The sequence below is a fragment of the Dipteris shenzhenensis genome, chromosome 4, assembly GCF_047967505.1.
Source record: "Dipteris shenzhenensis isolate YYH24624 ecotype China chromosome 4, Dip_SZ_1.0, whole genome shotgun sequence".
NCBI classification, from domain to species: Eukaryota; Viridiplantae; Streptophyta; class Polypodiopsida; order Gleicheniales; family Dipteridaceae; genus Dipteris; species Dipteris shenzhenensis.
The window spans coordinates 34509026-34529204 of NC_141599.1; the positions used below are offsets into that span (position 1 = coordinate 34509026).

Here is a 20179-nt window from a genome sequence, read left to right on the forward strand (position 1 = left end):
TGGATTTTACCAAAAAAAAAGTATGTGTATCCATTGGGGTGAAATTGGCAGCACGTCGCATTGCTTCCTCTTCCTGCCCCCGTTGTTCTTATCACCGTGAGACAGTTCCCCATTTGTTATGGTCTTGTCCGCACTCTCGGTTATTGATCACTCATGTTTCTCATTTGTCCGCACTCTTGGTTTCCCTCTATCAGATTTGGGAAACTATTCTGGATGTTTGGATGCTTCTCATCCCAGATGTCTCCATTCCTCCTTTTCTTTCACTGGACTCGCTTTTGGGTACTCTGGACTATTTGGACACAGAGATTGCATTCTAGGATGGGACAACAGTTTCCTCAGGCATATGTTTTCTTCAGAATGTCCCTCAAGCAATCTTTACATGATAGCTATGCTGCGAGGGACTTGGATGCGACTAGCCTTGAAGTGTTTTCTGACTGTTTTTTAATTCTTCCATTAGGCTCTCTTTTGGAGTCTAATATCATGTACATTGATCTCAAGTTAATAATATAGTTACTGGTTTCACCAAAAAAAAAAGAAAAAGAAAGAAAAAAGAAAGAAAAGTATGTATATATATATATACATACATGTATATACATACATACATGTATATATATACATACATACATGTATATACATGTATATACGTATATACATGTATATACATGTATATACGTATATATGTATATATATATATACATGTGTTCGTATATACATGTATATATATACGTATGTATTTACATATATATATATATATATATATATATATGTATGTATATATGCATTTATATACATGTATATATGCATGTATATACATGTATATGCGTACACATGTATATATATATACATACATATGTATATATGTATGTATGTATGTATGTATGTATGTATGTATGTATGTATGTATGTATGTTGCCCTCGTAGAACTTTCAACCAAGAAAGTGAATATATACTCCTGCAGTTCAGTCACCCATTTAATCATTTCCTTTGAAAGTGTAGCATTATTCAACAAGCGAGGAAGTAAGGTACAGCTTGTCAACACCACAAAAGGACGGGATAAGAGATAAGATCTCAATCTTCTACAAGCATACACCAGACTTGCCAAAACCATTTGAGCATCTGAAAATCTCCTCTCTGCCTCATTCTTCAGCCTACTCACATAATAGACGGGCCTCATATAATTGGAATTATCTCCTTGCTGCAGCAAAATAGCCCCTATTGCATCAGGCCCATCCGAGGGATTCACAAAAAAAGTTTTAGTGTAATCAAGAGACTTTATAGTTGACACCATTCCCAATATCTCCCTCACCTCTTCAAATACTTCTCCACACTCTTCAGACCACTGCAAAAGTATCTTCTTTGTTGCTTGCTGTAGTGGATACAACACTTGAGACAGCATGGGTATGAAACGAGATAAATACTTTGCCTTCTATAGAAAGGTATGCAATTGCTTGAGATTCACAGGTGGAGACAAGAACACCAAAGCCTTAATCCTAACTAAGGAAGACTTGGTTTCCCAAATCTTCGTTTTTGTCGGGGATGTCTTGTGTGTTGATGTAGTAGCGCTTGGGTCGGCTCCCGTTTATTGTTGTGTTGAATTGGACTCCATCCAATGTTTCTAGCAGCACAGCTTGAACTTCAGATGCTTTTCGTGGTCTTGGCATTGCTATGGGGACATTGCCACTTGTGTAATTCTTGAAGTACTCCAGCACTGCTTGAAGATCAGCCTTTGATGTGTTGAACTAGCCAAACATGTGCCATGTGTATGTGGTGGCATAGTATTATAATTTGTTTGGCTCTTGGAGACCCCCTTTTTTTTTTTTTTCTTTTTGTTTCTTCTCTCTTTTTTTTTTTTTGGTGAATTCTCTTGATCGATCTTCATACGCACCTGAGGATTTAATTGCCCTCCACTCTCATCAATCTTTTGGAAGACTTGATCTAGCTTCTCACATCGACCTTCTTGTGGCTGTACACACATATATCATCTATAAACACCTTGCAGAATTTATCCAAAAATGTAGCCAAAAGCTCATCAATGTTTGCCTGATAATGTGAAGGTCCATTTTTCAGCCCAAAAGGCATTTGCTTATAACAATAACATTCCCACAGAGTTAGAAAATTTGTCTTCAGTTGATCTTCAGGACCAATAGATCTAAAAATACCTAGAAAATCCATCACATATACTATACATCTCATGTCCTGACACTCTGTCCAGTATTTCATCAACATGAGGTAAAGGATAGTGGTTGCTCTTAGTGACTGCATTTAAAGGCTTGAAATTTACACAAACTCTCCATTTGTTCTCACCCTTTGGCACACTAACAACCTGACTTGCCCAGTCCGAATAAACTATGGGACAAATGATTCCAGTCTTAAGCAATTTACTCACTTCCTCTTTCAACACCTCCTTCTGCTTTGGACTTAACTTCCTCATTGTTTGGAACACATGCTTAGCATTCTCTTTAAAGTCAATCGTCAAAGGCTTTCCTGTAAACCCTCGTATCTCTTCATATGAGGTGATAAACAAATCAGGGTACTTTCTTAGCATTCTATAGTAAACCTCCCTCTCCTCCACGGTAAGATCTGGATTGAGTGTTTTCTCTGTTAACTCCCACAATGATTCTTGAGGATTTCTAGGCTGCATAAGTTTCTCCATGCTCTCACACCTATCTTCTTCTTCCATCTCATTCGCTGCTATCACCTTCTTATCCATGTTAGAATTATTGGCATATTCTAGGCAGTGACCAATGTAATCCATAAGTGAGTTAGGGGCACTTTTTCCTCTTAGAGGTTTTCCCCCCTAACCACAATTAGTGAGTTAGTGTGGTTTTGTCACTTAGACAAAACCACCTCCTCACTTGTAGCTCTCTTATCTTATCTATTGCACTACATTCAGCTCTCTGCTCTCTTGCATCCTCTCTTGCTCCCATTTCAACATTTGGAATCAGAGCAGCTAAGCTCTTGGATCTCTCTTTAGTCCACATAGCTCCAGCGCGTGCAGCTCATCGTTAAGCCTTTGCAGCTTATCGTTAAGCCTGTGTAGCTCATCATGCATCTAATCGTACAGTTGCCTTACAACTGTACGGCTCTTGCTGCAAGCTTCGTCTGTCGGTCGTACAAATGCAGTCCAGCCACCGTACAACGTTGTATAACTCTGACTTGCACATGGCAGCGCCCGTACAACTGCAGTTCATCGACCCGAACAACGTATGCGTCGTACTGTCGTATCTTCTGCCGTACTGTCATACTGCACCGTACCTACACCATACCATCGTACGTGCATCATATCGTCGTATTTCAATTGTACTATCGTACCTGCATTGTACCTGTGTACGGATATTCCATACAAGTGATCTTCAATTTAGTGTACAACCACCATATAGTTGTACGGCCAGATCTGCAGCTCGGTGCAGCTGTCCCGTTTAACCTTCATGTGCACTAGGCTCTCTTGCAGGTGATTCTTGCAGGTGCATTTTGCAGATAGCCATTGTTTGGAAAATATTTTGGAAGAACATTTGGGGTGTTTGTTGCAAACATTGCAATCATGTTGCAGAAAATCTGCTCCAAAAATTTGGGGCTTTTGGTTTTGCTTGCAATCTTGCAGACAAAATTTGGGGCTTTTGCAGATAATTGCAAAATTTGGGGGTTTTGGATAATTTGCCCTCTTTCAGTTGCAATTTCTCGCAAAAATTTGGGGCTTCTACAGTTTGGATGCAACTTCGCAGTGGACAGATAATTTGAGAGTTTTGTAGGCAATTTTGGACTCAGTTTGAGTCACATTGCAAACATTTGCTAATTTTTGCAGACAGATTTTGCAGATTTTGGGCATTTGCAGAGCATTTCAGTGCATTTTAAGCCTTTGATAGGTTGTGAAAGCAAATTGTCATTTTGGGCAGATTTTTTGCAGACTTTGGTTGTGCATCTTACATCTTAGGAAGGGATTTCACTTGTTAGGTTTGCTGCACTTTTTTGAGTTGTTTGGCACATATGGCTCAAAACAATCCCAATGAGTTCTTTGGTGTCCTCACACAGGAGGATAAGTTGGATGGCACCAACTACTCCTTGTGGAGCTTTATGGTGCGCAACATGTTAGTTGGTAGACATCTATGGGATTATGTTAACAGAGATGAGACAAGGCTAGAAATTGTGGTTACACCTGTCACTCCTACTCAAGGTGGAGGCAGGGGTAGAGGTCAAGGTGCAAGACAAGTGATAGGAGCAGCAGCTGCTGCTTTGGTGGCTCCCACACCAGAACAGAACAGGTGGGATTCGCGTGATGTACAAGCTCTTTCAGTCATTTTCCTTTATGTCAAAACATTTATCATTTCTCACATTCGGTCATGCAAGACCTTGAAGGCAGCTTGGGATATTTTAGAGAGCATGTTTGCAGCCATAAATGATGCTTGAGTCTCATTCCTGAAGAGAGAGCTATCTCACACACATATGGATGAGGGTGATTCCATGAATGCTCACCTCACCAAGCTTCAGGATTTGAGGGAACAATTGCTGAATATAGATGAGATCATTCCTGATTCAGAGTTGATTACCACCACTCTGAATTCTCTTCCTGAGTCGTATGTCGGTTTTCATATCTCGCTGAATTTGTCATTGAGGGGGGGTAGCAATCCCCTTTCTTTTCACGAGTTGGTAGGACTTTTGTACACATTAGCATAAATCTGATTCTGGACAGCCCTCTTATAAGGCTAAAGGTGATGCAGAGAAGCCAAAGAGGAAGGGTATTTGTCACTTCTGCAAGAAGCCGGGTTACTACAATGGTGAATGCAATAAAAGAATAGCAAAGGAGAGAGGATTATGCCTTTTTGTCTTGCAATTCAGATATTCCAGTGGCTGGTCCAGATACTACAGCCACTCTTGAGGATGACTCATATGCTTTCCTGACTTGTAGCTATGACCGTGTGTGGATTGGATGATATTATACTTGCCTCCATGGATGGCACCAATTTTAGAATTACTGATGTTCTTTATGTGCCAGGTGTAAAGAAGAATTTACTTTCAGCGTCCTCTCTCAATCGAGGAGGATTTCAGGTTATCTTTGATGATGCTAAGTGTGCAGTCCGCGACATAGACAATGATTATGCTTTGATGTTGTCTTGCACTTTATAACGGGGTCTTTTTCAGCTTAATGTTTATGAGAAAAGATCCGATCTTGCACTTGCAGTAAACACTCCCACTGTTTGGCATGCCAGATATGGGCACATGAGCTATGGCAGCTTGATGACACTTCAGAAGCATGCTATGGTTGATGCATTGCTTCCTTTGGAGTCACCTCCTCCTCATGCGTGTGAAGGATGCATCCTCGGTAAGATGCATAGATTTCCTTTTAAAAAGGATGGTGCAGTACGAGCTACTCGCAAATTACAGCTCATACATAGTGATGTCTGTGGTCCCATGAGGACACCTGCTTTTGGTGGTTATCTGTATTATGTTACATTTATAGCTGACTACACAAATTATACTTGGGTCTATGGCTTGAAGAAAAAATCAGATGTGTTTATGCATTTCAAACACTTTGTGGCCATGGTTGAAAATGAGACAGGACTCAAGGTGCAGACACTTCGCACTGACAGAGGGGGGGAGTATATGTCTCATGAATTTGAGACATTTTTGAAGGAGAAAGGCATCACACATCAGCTTACAGTGAGGCTTACCCCTCAGCAAAATGGCAAAGCTGAGCGAAAAAATAGAACTCTCATGGAGATGGATAGATGCATGCTTACCAGCAAGAAGTTGCCTTAGATTTTGGCTCGAAGGTCTCATCTGTGCCAATTATGTTCTGAATCGGGCTCCCACAAAGGCTTTGAAGACAATCACTCCCTATGAGGCTTGGCATGGGAGGAAGCCTTCAGTGGATCACTTTCGTGTTTTTGGATGTGTTGCATATGCCCACGTGCCTGTGGAGTTTCGACATAAGTTGTTAGATAAGGCACTTAAGTATATCTTTGTTGGGTATAGTGCACAAAGCAAAGGCTATCGTCTCTACAATCCTACCACACGCAAGATTTTTGTGAGTAGAGATGTCATTTTTTCAGAGAATTCAGCTCATACACATGCTGAATTCACTATTCCAGCTTCTTCAGATGATGTTTTTGAGAGGATGCTTCCTATAGCTTTTGGTCCCCCAGCTGAGGCTCATGCTGAAAATCAGAATTTACAACAACCTCCTCATGATCCACATGCCCCGATTCAGCCACATGTTGATTTTGTTCCTCCACACCCTTCCATAGGGTGTGGATGAAGTTGTCAGGCAAGAGATTCAAGAGATACATGCAGCCAAAACAGTTCCGAATTCGTTACTACAGACTCTCAGGGAGAGTAGGCTTGAGGCACCTTTGCCTGGCAGGACTTGTAGTGCGGTAAGGCACGCAGGGGGACTGTTTCTGTTGAGACAGCTTATGTAGGTACTCTTCTTGATGAAGAAGAACTTGACTCTTTTAAAGAGGCCAAGGATAACATGCATTGGATGCATGCCATGCACAATGAATTGCAGTCCATTGATAAAAATCAGACTTGGGATGTTGTGGATTTGCCACCTCGGAAACATGCCATTGGTACCAAATGAGTTTTCAAAGTGAAAAGGAAGCCAGATGGGTCCATTGATAGGTACAAGGCACAGCTGGTTGCTAAAGGCTATGCATAGAAAAAGGGCATAGATTATGAGGAGATTGTTGCTCCTACATCCCGGATGACCACCACAAGGTCAGTTATTGCCATGGCTGCAAATTTTGTTTGGAATGTCCATTAATTGGACATAAAAACAACTTTCCTTAATGGGGACTTGTAGGAAGAGGTTTATGTCAAACAACCTCCTGACTTTGAACTTTCGGACAATGCACTTCAAGTTTGCAAGCTGAATAAAGCTTTATATGGGTTGAAGCAAGCCCCACGTGCATGGTATGCCAAGATTGAGATGCCTTCCTGGCAAGTAAAGGGTTACATAATAGTCCCACAGAAAGCACCCTCTACATCAAGAAGGATGGGGGGGATATTTTGGTCATCATACTTTATGTAGATGACATGCTACTCACAGGGTCAAATGAGGAAATAATTGCAGATGTTAAAGCTGAATTGAAAACTGAATTCGACATGATAGATTTGGGCATGTTAAATTTCTATTTGGGGATCCAGTACATACAAGACAAGCGTGGCATTGTTATGTCTCATTCCAAGTCTGTGCAAAAGCTCTTGGATAGGTTCAACATGCAAGATTGTAAGCCTAGAGCCACTCCTATGGAGCCAAGGCTGAAGCTTACTATGTATGATGAAGGTGAATCAATGGATGCCACACTTTACAGTCAGGCTGTTGGATGCCTCATTTATTTGTGCAATACACGGCTCGACATTCAGTACGCAGTATCTCAGGTGAGCAGATATATGCATAGCCCAAAGACAACACATTCGCAAGATGTAAAACACATCTTCCGTTACATGCAATGCACAAAGTCTTATGGCCTAATTTTTCCCAAGGGGATGACTTGCAGATGCATGCTTACAGTGACTCAGATTGGGCTGGAGACTATGACACTAGGCAGTCCACAAGTGGTAAGTGTTTCTTTTTGAGAAAAGCTTGCATTTCTTGGCTGAGCAAGAAACAATCTATTGTGGCTACTTCCTCATGTGAAACTGAGTACATGGCAGCTTTCACAACGACAGTTGAATGTGTTTGGCTGCGTCGTTTGTTTGTTGATTATTGGAGGGTCGTTCTCCAATTCTCACTGATAGTCAGAGTGCTATAGCAATGGCAAAAGAATCCTGTGTTTCATGCTTGCACGAAGCACATTGAGGTTCATTATCATTATGTTAGAGAGAAGTTGCATGCAGGGGAGATCTGTATGATCTATGTGTCAACACATGACAATGCTGCAGACATCTTCACAAAAGCACTTCCACATGAGAAGTTTGAGGCATTTCGCCGTGCCTTGAACTTATCTTCTTTTAGTGATTGATCACTTCCTTGTACATCATCACATTGACACTGCAGGGGGGTGTTTAGAATTATTGGCATATTCTAGGCAGTGACCAATGTAATCCATAAGTGAGTTAGTGGCACTTTTCCCTCTTAGAGGTTTCCCGCCCTAACCATGGTTAGTGGGTTAGTGTGGTTTTGTCACTTAGACAAAACCACCGCCTCACTTGTAGCTCTCTTATCTTATCTATTGTACTACATTCAACTCTTTGCTCTCTTGCATCCTCTCTTGCTCCCATTTCAATAATCCAAATGTAAATCACTCAACAAAGGCCACATCAGCCTCCTCTCTCACTGTGGAAGAGCTACTCTCCTCAGCAGAACTACTACTCTCTTCATCTAGGGTTTCACTCTCCTCTCTTCCTCTGCTTGAATAAAAAATTGCTGCCCTACTAATCATGTCAAACCTCATCTTCTTATACTTGCTCTGGATACTCCTGGTACATCCACATTGCATTTCTTCATCACTTCCCACTGCTCCTACAAAAATATTTACATTACTAACAAAATTTACATCAGTAGAGTTCCAATTTCTTAAAAAACCGTGGCTTCTCTGTGGTTAACCCCCATCACAACCCTATGTGTATGTACAAGTGTCTACCTTCCCTTATCTATAGAGTGCATCTTTCCACTGCTTTTTTTGTCTTATCACCGGCCGTTTCATTGAGCTTGCTCCAAATCTTAAGTTTTTGGATTGTGTATGTAGATGTGTTTTAAATAGAGTTTCCAGTCCCGTTATCTAGCCCTATTCATTTGTCATTTGTGTGGTCTTGTTTAACTACTGCTTGAACATCTTTTTAGTTACTAGAAAATGGTAATTGATATGTCTACTTATTGTAAGTTAATTTGTGCTTAGACATTATCTCAAGCCAATGTGTAAGTTACCAACCAGGGAACTGTCAGAAATGGATGTCCATGTGTATGCTACCAACCTGGGAACCACGGTTCCCCGGCCACCTTTGATGGAGAAAGCTCATAATCAGGAAGTTTTCTTTTTTAAAAGAAATGAACATGAAATTCATGAAGTATTAATGGAGCAAAATCTCTCAAATCCATTATATAGATTGAGTCAGAGGGGGAAACCATGAATTCTTATGTGAACTTACCATCCTTTTATAGGCTGGGAACAGGGATCTTATCCACTGCTACTATGCACACGGTGAAGACAACCCAAAATTTCAACGTCGCAGCTACTGGCTGCTCGAGGGGTATGTTCTGGTTTTTGTCCTAGTTGTTCCTTTCTTTTTTTTGTTGCTCAGGCAAGTGTATTTTTTTGTACCTTTCATTTTTCCAAGATTGGATTTCTAAGAATGCTTTGTGATAAAAACACACTTGGCGAAGCTGCTGCTGCTCCCTGCTCCCTCCTGCTGCCCTCCTCGCTGCTCCCTCCCTTCCCTCCTTGCTGCTTCCTCCCTCCCCCCTACCCTTGACTCCCCTCCTGCAGCCCCCCCTGCTGCAGCCCCCCCTGCGCGCTGCCTCCTCCCCCTTGCGCGCTGCCTCCCCCCTGCGCGCTGCTCCTCCCTCCCCTCCCCCTTGTCTGCTGCTCCCCCCTGCGCTGCTGCAGCACCCCCCCCCGCTGCCTCCGCCTTGCTCGCTACCTCCTCCCCTCTGCGCGCTGCCTCCCCCCTGCACGCTGCCTCCTCCCTCCCCTCCCCCTTGCCTGCTGCTCCCCCCATGCGCTGCTTCTCCCCCCTGCGTGCTGCCAGCCCGCCCCTGCGCTGCTTCAGCCCCCCCTCGCTGCTGCCAGCAACTCCCCCTCCCTCTCCTCCACTCCTCCCGTCCTCTTCCTTCTTCCTCTCCCTTTGCTGCCCCCTCTTCTTCCTTACTTGCTGACTCCTCCTCTCCTTGCTCATTCCCCTCTCTCTCTCCTTCCTTTCACCCTCTCCCCTCATCTGGAGTACCCCTATTTTTGTTAGGGGTCTCCTGGGCTTCAGGAAAGCGGATGGAGTTCTTTTTTTGGTTTTGAATCGGCCTTTCCCACCTCGATTGATGAATGGGTTCCCATTCAGTCAATCCGTTACCGCCTACACCGGCCGCGAGAACCGTTATTTTCTCAAAAGACGAGCTGCAGCAGCTGCAAAAGGATTTGGAGCATGAGTGTTCCACTACTCTCTTCGCACGCATCCATGGCTCCCACCCCTCCAGGTAACAAGCTAGAGATTGGATGCTTGCAGCACTTCCCCAGGAGCTCGCCCCCCACCTTAAGGATGTTCGTTTGTTGGGACGAGGTTTCTTTCAGGTGTGCCTAGATTCCCCGGACGTCATGAGAGACCTGCTACAGGCCGGTTTTCTTTTTCTAGGCTTCAGGAGGATTTTTCTGTTTCCCTTTCAACTGGGCTTCAACTGGGCTTTGATCCAGTTGAAGAGGACAAGCAGGGAGTTTCTGTTTTCATCAGATTCCCTGGTCTTCCCTCGGTTTATCACTGGCTACTTTAGTTATTGGCGAGAGGTTTGGTGTGGTAGCAAAGATCCCCCCTCTTCCTGGCGAACCCTCTTCGGCTGTTGAGGCGGTCAGGATGGATGGGGTACCTAGGGTTAGGGTCATTGTCTAGGACCCCAATATTTCAGATGACCACATCATGCTACAGCGACCCGATGGGTCATTCTTCCGCCAAAGATTTGAGGTTGCAGGTCGGCAGGACCAGTGCAGGATATGCAGATCCTCGGGGCACTTCGCCAGAGAGTGCCCAAAGAAGAAAAAGAGGCCCAGAAAGCAACCAGCTCGTACTAGCTTATGACAGAGAGTTGGAGCAGGACCTACCGCTCCCCTAGGGCTACCCGAGTCCCTCCTGTACCTCGCACCATCTTTGGCCGACGGTGGGTTCCGGCCGTGGTTAGGCCCTCTACTTCAGATCACACATCCACCGCTTCGGAGGCTACCCCCTTGGAGCCTCGGGAGGAGACTAGTGTCCAGGAGCCTTGTTCGACCCCATCCCTGGATCAGGCTGTACCCTCCTCAGCAGCCCAGGTTGTTGGCACCTCGTCCGCAGCACTTCTTGTACAGGTGCCTCCTTCTTTGGATAGAGGGAAGGGGGTCTTACATTCTATCCCTGCTTCGGTAGGAATCCTTCGTACACCCTCCCCAGGACTGGCTCAGCGGAACTCCTTTTGCTTTGGAGGACCTCTCTGAACTCCCAGATGATGATTTTGTACCTTCTACTTTCGGAGAGCTAGTTATTGGCATCCCTTGTGAGAGATCCTTCTCTCTTTCACCTGTGGACTTTCCTCCCCTTGGACCTCGTGTGTATGGTAGGAGGTCAGCTCCGGCGAAGGGTTCTTTTTCCGCCACCAAGTCGGGTAAGGTATTCCAATCCGCTTCCTCCCGCCGATGAGGATAGCCAGTTGGAATATACAGGGATTGGGCGGCATCCCTCATCGTCGTCGCAGACAGTTGATCAGGAATTAGCTCCATCCAGGTGTTTCAGGTGGTTCCCTAGACATTCTTTTTCTTCAGGAACACAAATTGGATGTCAGAGATTGCTCCAAGTCAGGTAAGCTGCTTTCAGGCCGAACTTTTTGGCTTCCTGCCTTGGGAACCAGAGGAGGTACATGCATATCAGTTTCAGATTCTATTCTCCCTCTGATCATTGGACACAGCACCATAACCCCCTCCAGGGCCCAGTGGGTTTTACTTCTGATTGACGGACGTAAGGTTGGTTTCCTCAATCTCTATGCTCCGAACAACAGAGGGGACCGTGTTCTGTTCTGGAAAGAGTTGCTCTCATGGGCTGACATTGCAGATTCATGGATTATTGGAGGTGACTTCAACATGGTTGAGGCACCTTCTGATAAGCAAGGGGGCAGAGAAGGTGGTATTCATTCCCTCGAGAGAGCAGCTTGGGATGCCTTCTTATTCAGGTTCAGTGGCAGAGATGTTTGGTGTGATGATGCATTTCATATTCAGTCTCAGTCACTTTTGTTTTCATGGTCAAACCATAGGGTGCATATGCCTATCCATGCTTGGATTGACAGATTCTATGTGGATGACTGGGCTCTTGATAGAGGGGGGACAGTTTGCATTGCACCTGGTGTTTCCACTTCCGATCATTTTCCAGTAGTTCTGTCCATCTCAGAGGCCCATCTGAGAGGACGGGCTCACAGTATCAGGATCCCCGATGCCTTATACACGGATGAGACTCTCACAGTGGCAGTCTTGGAGATCTGGGTTTCTCACTTGTAGGGGGGTGGCTGGTCCTTCACATGTGGCCACAACACTTGCCAGTATCAGCGACTTTTATCACTCCGTTGCTAGTGCTCGGCGAGGTGAGGTACTCAGGCGGGAGGTTGGTATCCGCCGGCAGTTGGCAGCCTTGCAGAGGGAGGAGTAGAGACGACCATCAGATGCTTGGATATAGGAGCGCCTTGCTGCGGCAAGGGCTCACTTGTAGACATTGCTTGATCAGAGAGCAGAGTATGCCTTCCATGCACGGGAGTCATTTTGGAGTCTCATCCGAATATCGTCTTGCACTTATCGACAGCTTTCCATGCCTCCCTCCTTTCCGTAGATCCTGACATACAGTCCAGAGATGTGGCTAGAGAGAAAGTTTGGCAGAATTTACTTGTGTTGGTTTCACCAGAGATGATATGCTTACTTGATGCACGCTTTACCAACACAGAATTCAAGTCTGCCCTCTCCGTCCTTCATAAGGGGAAATGCCCTGGTTCCAATGGTATTACTCCTTCTTTCTTTATAGCCATATGATAGGTGATGACGGAGGGACTCATACACCTTATCCCGAAAGGTGGCAACATGAATTTTGTATCCCATTGGAGACCCATCACTCAGTTGGGCACTTTATACAAAATCCTTGCCAAGGCGATCAGCATCCGATTGCAGCCCCTTCTTCCAGACCTCTTCCATGATATTCAGACAGGCTTTGTGCATGGCAGGAGCATATTTGACAATATTGGGAAGCCACTGAGTGGGCTATGCAGAGAGCGGGCAGAGGCTGGCAGTTCTACTCCTGGACTTTGAGAAAGCCTATGACAGAGTAGATTGGGGCTTTCTTGAGGGCACTCTTCTACGTTTTGGTTTTTCAGATGCATGGATTAGAGGGGTGGCCTCCTTTTATAGATCAGCTCACAGCCAGGTTTTGATTGGAGGGGTAAGGGGTGACAGATTTCAGATTTCCAGATCAGTTCGTCAGGGATGCCCTTTAGCCCCCTTCCTCTTTCTTTTTGTGGCAGAAGCTATGAGTATCTTCCTTAGATCTCAGGCTGAGCTTTTTGGGTTGAGATTGCCCTTGAGACAGGAGCAGGAGCTTCTTGACTGTGAGTTGGCTGATGACACTGCTATATTTATTGAGGCCTCTTCGCAGTCACTTGATTCTTTCCGGACAGCCTTGAATATTTTTTGCTCAGCTGCAGGGGCACACATTAACTGGCATAAATCCTTCGGCTTTTGGATCAGTGATGAGGAAACTCCAGACTAGGGAGTTGACATTGGCTTTTCCTGGATTCAGAGGGGTGTTCCTGTCAGATATCTGGGATGCCAGGTAGGGTTGGGCATCGCTCTAGCACAGCAGTTTGCCCCAGTACTAGAAAGTATAAGGAAAAAGCTACTTTTTTGGAGCTTAGTCCAACTCGTGGTAGTGAACCAGGTTCTTTTGGCCACCGCCTGGTTTGTGTGTTCTTGCTGGTGTCGGTCTAGGGATTGCATCACTCAGCTCATTAGACCAGTCAGGAATTTTTTATGGAGTGGACTTGATGGCACAGCAGATGTTGCAGCGAGGGTGGCCTGGGAGAATCCACGGATGATATTCTTCTAGAGGTTGCCTTTCAGCGTGTCAGGATTGCTGGTTTTGTGGACCATGGAGTGGGCCTGGAGTGGTACTTAGACCCCGACCCTCTTCTTTTAGCCTTGGGATCTTGGAGGTTGTGGTTGTATGGAGGTGCACCTATCAGGTGCTTGCAGTGGGACCCAGGAGAGTGGGAGTGGATAGATCATGGGCACCGAGAGAGGGAAATTTCATTTTTTCGTTTCACGGTTGGTAATGCCAGGAGATTTCAGCTGAACAGTAGGGGTTGGGTTCCCTCCAGAGCCCCCCATTGGGACAGCTTCTTCATCATTGCAGATTTGCGTAGGAATTTCTGGAGGAGGCTCTGGAAATCCCTCAGAAATAGAAAGATCACTCTTTTCTTTTGGCTTTCTATTCATGGAGGGATTGCAGTGAACCTATGGAGATCATGTTTTGGGGCTGATCCCACTTGCCCTCGCTGTGATTCTGCAGAGGAGTCAGTGTGACATTGCCTTTGGGACTGCAGTGAGGCGAGGACTATTTGGAAAGGGGTTGCGAGGATACTCAGCATCTTTCATACTTCCCCTTTCTTCATGACTTGGGGCTCGGTCACATGGTTATCCCTTACTGGGCCCCAGGTGTTTTATGAGGGTGAGCCTTCTTCTTGGGCACTCTCGGTCCGCCGGCAGGTGATAGAGCCCTGCTCTCTTCAGGATATACCACTTACTCCCTTCAGGGCTTCTCATGCTTCAGTGGACACCTCTTTGGACTGACATGGTTCACACTTTGATAGCCATTTGGGCTAGCATGCAAGGCCCTTCACGGGCAGCCTCTTCTAGAAGGACTATTTTTCTTCGAGTTTGGAAGGGTTTTCCCTTTTTCTCGGAGGTTTCTACTAGATTGAGATGGCACTATCAGCCCCAATTCTTTCTTTTTGGCCCTTGAGCTTTTCATGCATTGCATGGTGTATCCCGTATGGAGCTTGCTCTAACGGTTTTCTTTAATACTTAATAGAAGTCTCTTATTGGAAAAAAAAAAAAAGCTTTGTGATTAGCCAATATGATCATTCTATATGTATGTAAGAAATGGACTAGTTTAATAAGTTCAACATTATTCCTTATATATGCAAGCAAACGTTAGCTTGGTTTTTTATTTTTTATTTAAAGATAGGTATTTGGAAGGGATTTGTGTGAAAAGAGGGAATGATGAAGCAGGAAAAAGATGGCGATGAAGCAACTCCCATCAACTTAAGATCTTGCTTATGCACTAGTGCTTGTGTATTGCTACTTCTTTAAACTCCTCCTTCCTCTAACTACTTATTTGAAAAATGGTATGTTTCCTCTCTTTTGTAGGGCTGTTCATTGCAGCAGACATGTCTATGCATGAAATAAAACACAACCACATGTCCAGCCCTTTGGAGCATTTTCTCAGACATGCATGGATTTTCTTAGATAGTTGATAACCTATGCTCCAAAAGAACACATGCTTCCATGAAATATTGAATAGAATTAGTGTTGGTCAACACACAGATGAAGACAATACATACCTTAGGTAGCATTACTTAAGGAAACCAACACAAACTCATACTTTACGAAATCTTTTTTACACAATCACTGACAAGGGAAAACAAAATACCAAATTCTTCCAAATCCTTACATCACCAGTAGGCAATACATTTAATGCACATGACACAAGACTTGCAGTAACATAATCAAAATCCCAAATGACCCCAAGGCAATAGCTGGATTGCATATTTGGCTTAGTCTAACAAAAGGAATGCTCATAGATATATGTCCAAGAAACCTCAACATCAAAGATGGCTTGGTGAATGGATTTAATGGTATATTCAAAAGATTAAAGAATAGGGTCAACACAAGAATAATGTGGATTGAATTCAACAACATTAAAATTGGTAAGAACAGCATTTCCGATGCACTAGTGCTTGTGTATTGCATGATGTGTAGTTTCAGAGTTGAAAAGTAAGCAAAGGATCCCCACCTTCACATAGGTGCAGCATCAATGCTAGAACGAAAGATGATAAAGAAAAAGTATTGAGCCAATTTGAGGATCCTTTATGAAACCTACAACATGGTATATTAGATTTTGAGTAGGGAAACGCTGCACTTGCTGCTGTGAAAGCTTTGTTGTAGGATGCCAAGAAAACTATGCCTTTAAATTTCTAGGAAATCAAGATCCTCTTAAGATGAAAATGGATATGACATGCCAGTAAAAGTAACAGCTTGTTTTGCTTCAAACAACCCTTATAAAAATGTTGTCACAAAGTTGGATCGTAATAGAGAGCAGTCCCCATCGTTTGTTGAAAAGATATACATAGGTGGCTGGCTGCATTTAGGAGAAAATTTTCCTTCTTGACAGTTTTTTAACCATAAAAAGGGCAAATGGGCTTTAATATTGGAATGAAAGACACGAAATAGGAGTTTGGGTCTCTTGGAGCTTGATTGTGAAAGCTTTGCTCTTATATTCAACCCTACACCTCAGCTACTTGGTTGAGATGCCAATCTTCATTTGGCATCCCAAATATTGTCTTGTTTGACCCTTGGGAATTGTGAGAAGCGAAGGGCTCTCCTCAATTGAGAGAGCAAGATGATTTGTGCCAATTGATCTAAGTACTAAGTCCAAGCAACGTTTGTCCAAGGGGAAGCAATTATGTCTAGACAAGGAGCCGATTCCTCAACAAAAGTGATGTGTCATTGCAAACTTTGCATGTAGTAACTCCTTGTCTTGTCGGATTGGGAGGTGGAAATCAACTAAACCTGTCCCTTGTAAGCTAAAAAAGTATCCCAAGGCCTCTGCTACAAAGAGAACGAGTAAGGGGCCAAGGGGTACTCCTCTCGGATTGACATGGATAGGAATGATTGTCCCATGTTACCCCTAATAACAACTTGGCTTGAGCTGCTTGCATCAATTGTTGAGATACCTTGACCCTAAAAAAGAAGTATGCTAATGGTATCTGAATGAGTCCGTTATGGAGTTCGTGGGGAAGAATGAATCTCTAAGGTTATTTCCTAGCATGCTCATGAGATTTGGAGGATCAATGTGCATTACTTGGTCTTTATGTTGGAATCCTTAAAAAAAGCAGAGTCCTTTCATTTCCTTAAAAGTAGAGTACATGAACGCCCAAAACAATTGGTTGTATTTACCCACTACCTCTAGCGTATTGCCTCATACCTAGCTAGCTCGAGTAAAACCATTATGACCTCAAAGGCATGAGGATAGCCATGCAAGTGGAGGTTGGCTTAGGTCTCACTCCAAACAAAGCCTTTGGAGTAAGTTGTGAGGGCGTTGTAAGGTGGCTATTGAAGACTAGAATAACTAGAGAGTGAAAGGTGGGGCGTTCCCATAGGGATTTAGCCAAGTGGGAAGGAGGGGGATGAGAATTAATTGAGGCTGGTGCGAAGTGGTATGTTGACTGGGGTAACTGTACTCGTCATGCTCTCTCTGGTAAGCGAGGAGTGGGCGGAAGAGGGGGGTGTGGGTGGGCAATGGTGCTAGTGTTGAAGAGTTCCTAGGAGTTTGATCTAGCACTTGTGTGGAATTGTTATTGGAATCGATCGCAACTTTTGAAGGGGTCTCTCTGCAAATTCGATAGTTTTAACCTCCCGACTTGGTTCGAGTGGTGGGGTCCATGTCGATCGCCTCGTGGGATTTTGGTCTCCATGCCTACTATCTGATAGAATTATTGGAATATTCTAGGCAGTGGCCAATGTGATTAATATGTGAGTTAGGGGTACTGTTCCCTCGCTAGGAGGTTTTCCCCCTACCACAGTTAGTGGGTTAGTATAGTTGTCACTTGGACAAAACTATCCTCACACTGTACTCATCTTATCTTTTCTAGTGTACACTCACCGTTTTGCTCTTGCTCTCACTCTTGAATTCTGCTCCCTACTCTCACATTTGGTATCAGAGCAGGCTCTTCTTGCCCGTGCTTCCGCCGTACAGCCCATCCGTGAAGCTCCCGTACAGCCCGTCCATGCAGATCCCATACAGTCAGTCCATGCAGCGCTGTCTGTACCAGCAGTCCTGTACACCCTACTGCTTCAGTCGCTCGCCATACAATCCCGATGACAGTCCGTACTGTGTATGGATTCTGTATGCTATGTGTGATCCAGCTCCATACATCTGTGCCGTACATTTTCGTACAGGTGTACGGATTCCGTCCGTACAGGCCGTTGTACAACTGCGGTTCACGCCGCCATCCGTACTGTTGCTGCAAATCAGTACACAGTACGGATTTTTGTTTATTTTGTAGGCCTTTGTACCTTTCGTTGGCGTCTATACTTTGTGTAGGTTCTCCTTGTTGCAGGATCTTCTTGCAGGACACCTTCCTTTGCAGGTTCTTCTCCTTGTAGAGGAATTGGGGCTTTTGAGGTCTTTGTAGGCACATTGCATTTTTTGAAGTGCTCTTGTACAATTTTTGGTCAGACATTGCAAGCAGATTGCAGGTTGTCCAAAAATTTAGGGCTTTTGCAGGCGAAGTGCAATTTCGGCAACATCTGGGGCTTTTGGTTGATTTGCCCTCTTGGAAGTGCAATTTCTTGCAGGAATTTGGGGCTTTTGCATTTTGGATGCAATTTGGTAGTGGAAAGATCATTTGGGAAAAGCGCAAGCAGTTTTGGATTCAGTTTGAGTCACATCGCAGACATTTGCCACTTTTTGCAGATATACTTTGCAGATTTTTGGACATTTGCAGAGGTTTTTGGTGCATTTCAAGCCTTTGATAGGCTGTGACAGCAATTGTCATTGTGGGCAGAATTTTCGGCAGACTTTGGTTGTGCATTTTACATCACAGAAAGGGATTTTACTTGTCTAGTTTGCTTCATTTTTGAGTTTTCTGGCAGAAATGGCTCAGAACAACCCCAATGAGGTGTTTGGAGTCCTCACATAGGAGGATAAGTTGGATGGCACCAACTACTCCTTGTGGAGTTTTATGGTTCGCAACATCTTGGTTGGTAGACATCTTTGGGATTATGTCAATGGAGATGAGATAAGGCCAGAAACTGTGGCTACACCTGTCACTCCTACAGCCAGAGGCAGGGGTAGAGGTCAAAATGCAGGACAAGTGATTGGAGCAGCAAGTGCTACTTTGGTGGCTCCCACAATAGAACAGAAAAGGTGGGATTCACGGGATGCACAAGCTCTTTCATTTATTTCTCTTTCTGTCAAGAAGTTTATTATTCCTTACATTCGGTCATGCAAGACCTCGAAAGCAGCTTGGGAGATTTTAGAGAGCATATTTGCAGCAAGAAATGATGCCAGAGTTTCCTTCTTGAAGAGAGAGCTATCTTATACACATATGGATGAGGGAGATTCTATGAATGCTCACCTCACAAAACTTCAGGATTTGAGAGAATAGTTGCTGAATATAGATGAGATTATTCTAGATTGAGAGATGATTACCACCACTTTGAATTCTCCTTTTGAGTTGTATGTCGGTTTTCATATCTCGCTGAATTTGTCATTGAGGGGGGGTAACAATCCTCTCTTTTCACGACTTGGTAGGATTCTTGTTGCAGGAAGAGCAGACAAGAAAGAACATGGCAACACGGGCTAGCGAGCATTCTATGCTTTGTAAGAGCCCAAAGTGAAAGGGCAGCAAAAGCAACATGGAAATCAGTCCACACATCAGCATAAAGCTGATTCAGGACAGCCCTCTTATAAGGCTAAAGGTGATGCATACAAGCCTAAGAGGAAGGGCATTTGTCACTACTGCAAGAAGCCAGGTCATTACATTGGTGAATGCAAGAAGTGAATAGCTAAGGAGAAGAAAAGGGATTCGGGTATGGCTGTTTCAGATGCATCAGCTCCTAATGCACATGATGGAGGGGATGTTACAGCCAACTTTGTGAAAGAGCACTATGCCTTTTTGTCTTGCATTTCAGATTTTCGAGTGGTTAGTCCAGATACTACAGCCAGCCTTGAGGATGATCCGTATGCTTTCTTGACTTGCAGCTATGACCCTTCAAAGGATGCATGCTCTTTCAGTGTCAATGACACACTGAATACTTGGTATTTTGAAAGTGGTGCTTCCAAGCACATCACTTCAAGGAAGAGTCTTTTTGCATCTCTGCATACACCACCTGCTAAACAGAAGGTGGCATGTGCAAACAATTCTTCTTATTCAGTGTGTGGAGTGGGTGACATCATCTCACATCCACGGATGGCACATATTTTAGAATTACAGATGTTCTTTATGTGCCAGGTATAAAGAAGAATTTGCTTTCAGTGTCCTCTCTCAATCGAGGAGGATTTCAGGTCATATTTGATGATGCTAAGTGTGCAGTTCGAGACAAAGAGAATGACTATGCTTTAATGCTGTTTGGCACTTTGTATCGGGGTCTTTTTCAGCTTGACATTTATGAGAAAAGATCCGATCTTGCACTTTCAGTCAGCACTCCCTCTATTGCGATGCAGAATGCGGAGTTATGGCATGCTAGATATG

At 44.2% G+C, this 20179-nt stretch overlaps 1 protein-coding gene across 2 annotated transcripts in view; it reads left to right on the plus strand.

Annotated features, from left to right (window-relative positions):
- Positions 1 to 20179, plus strand: part of LOC147902762 (calmodulin-binding transcription activator 3-like) — a 158371-nt gene that overhangs the window by 28287 nt on the left and 109905 nt on the right. For both annotated transcript variants that reach the window (XM_087373763.1, XM_087373764.1), the window contains exon 4: positions 9101 to 9189. In XM_087373763.1, coding sequence (XP_087229889.1) covers positions 9101 to 9189 — 89 coding nt within the window. The remainder of the gene's footprint in view (positions 1 to 9100; positions 9190 to 20179) is intronic.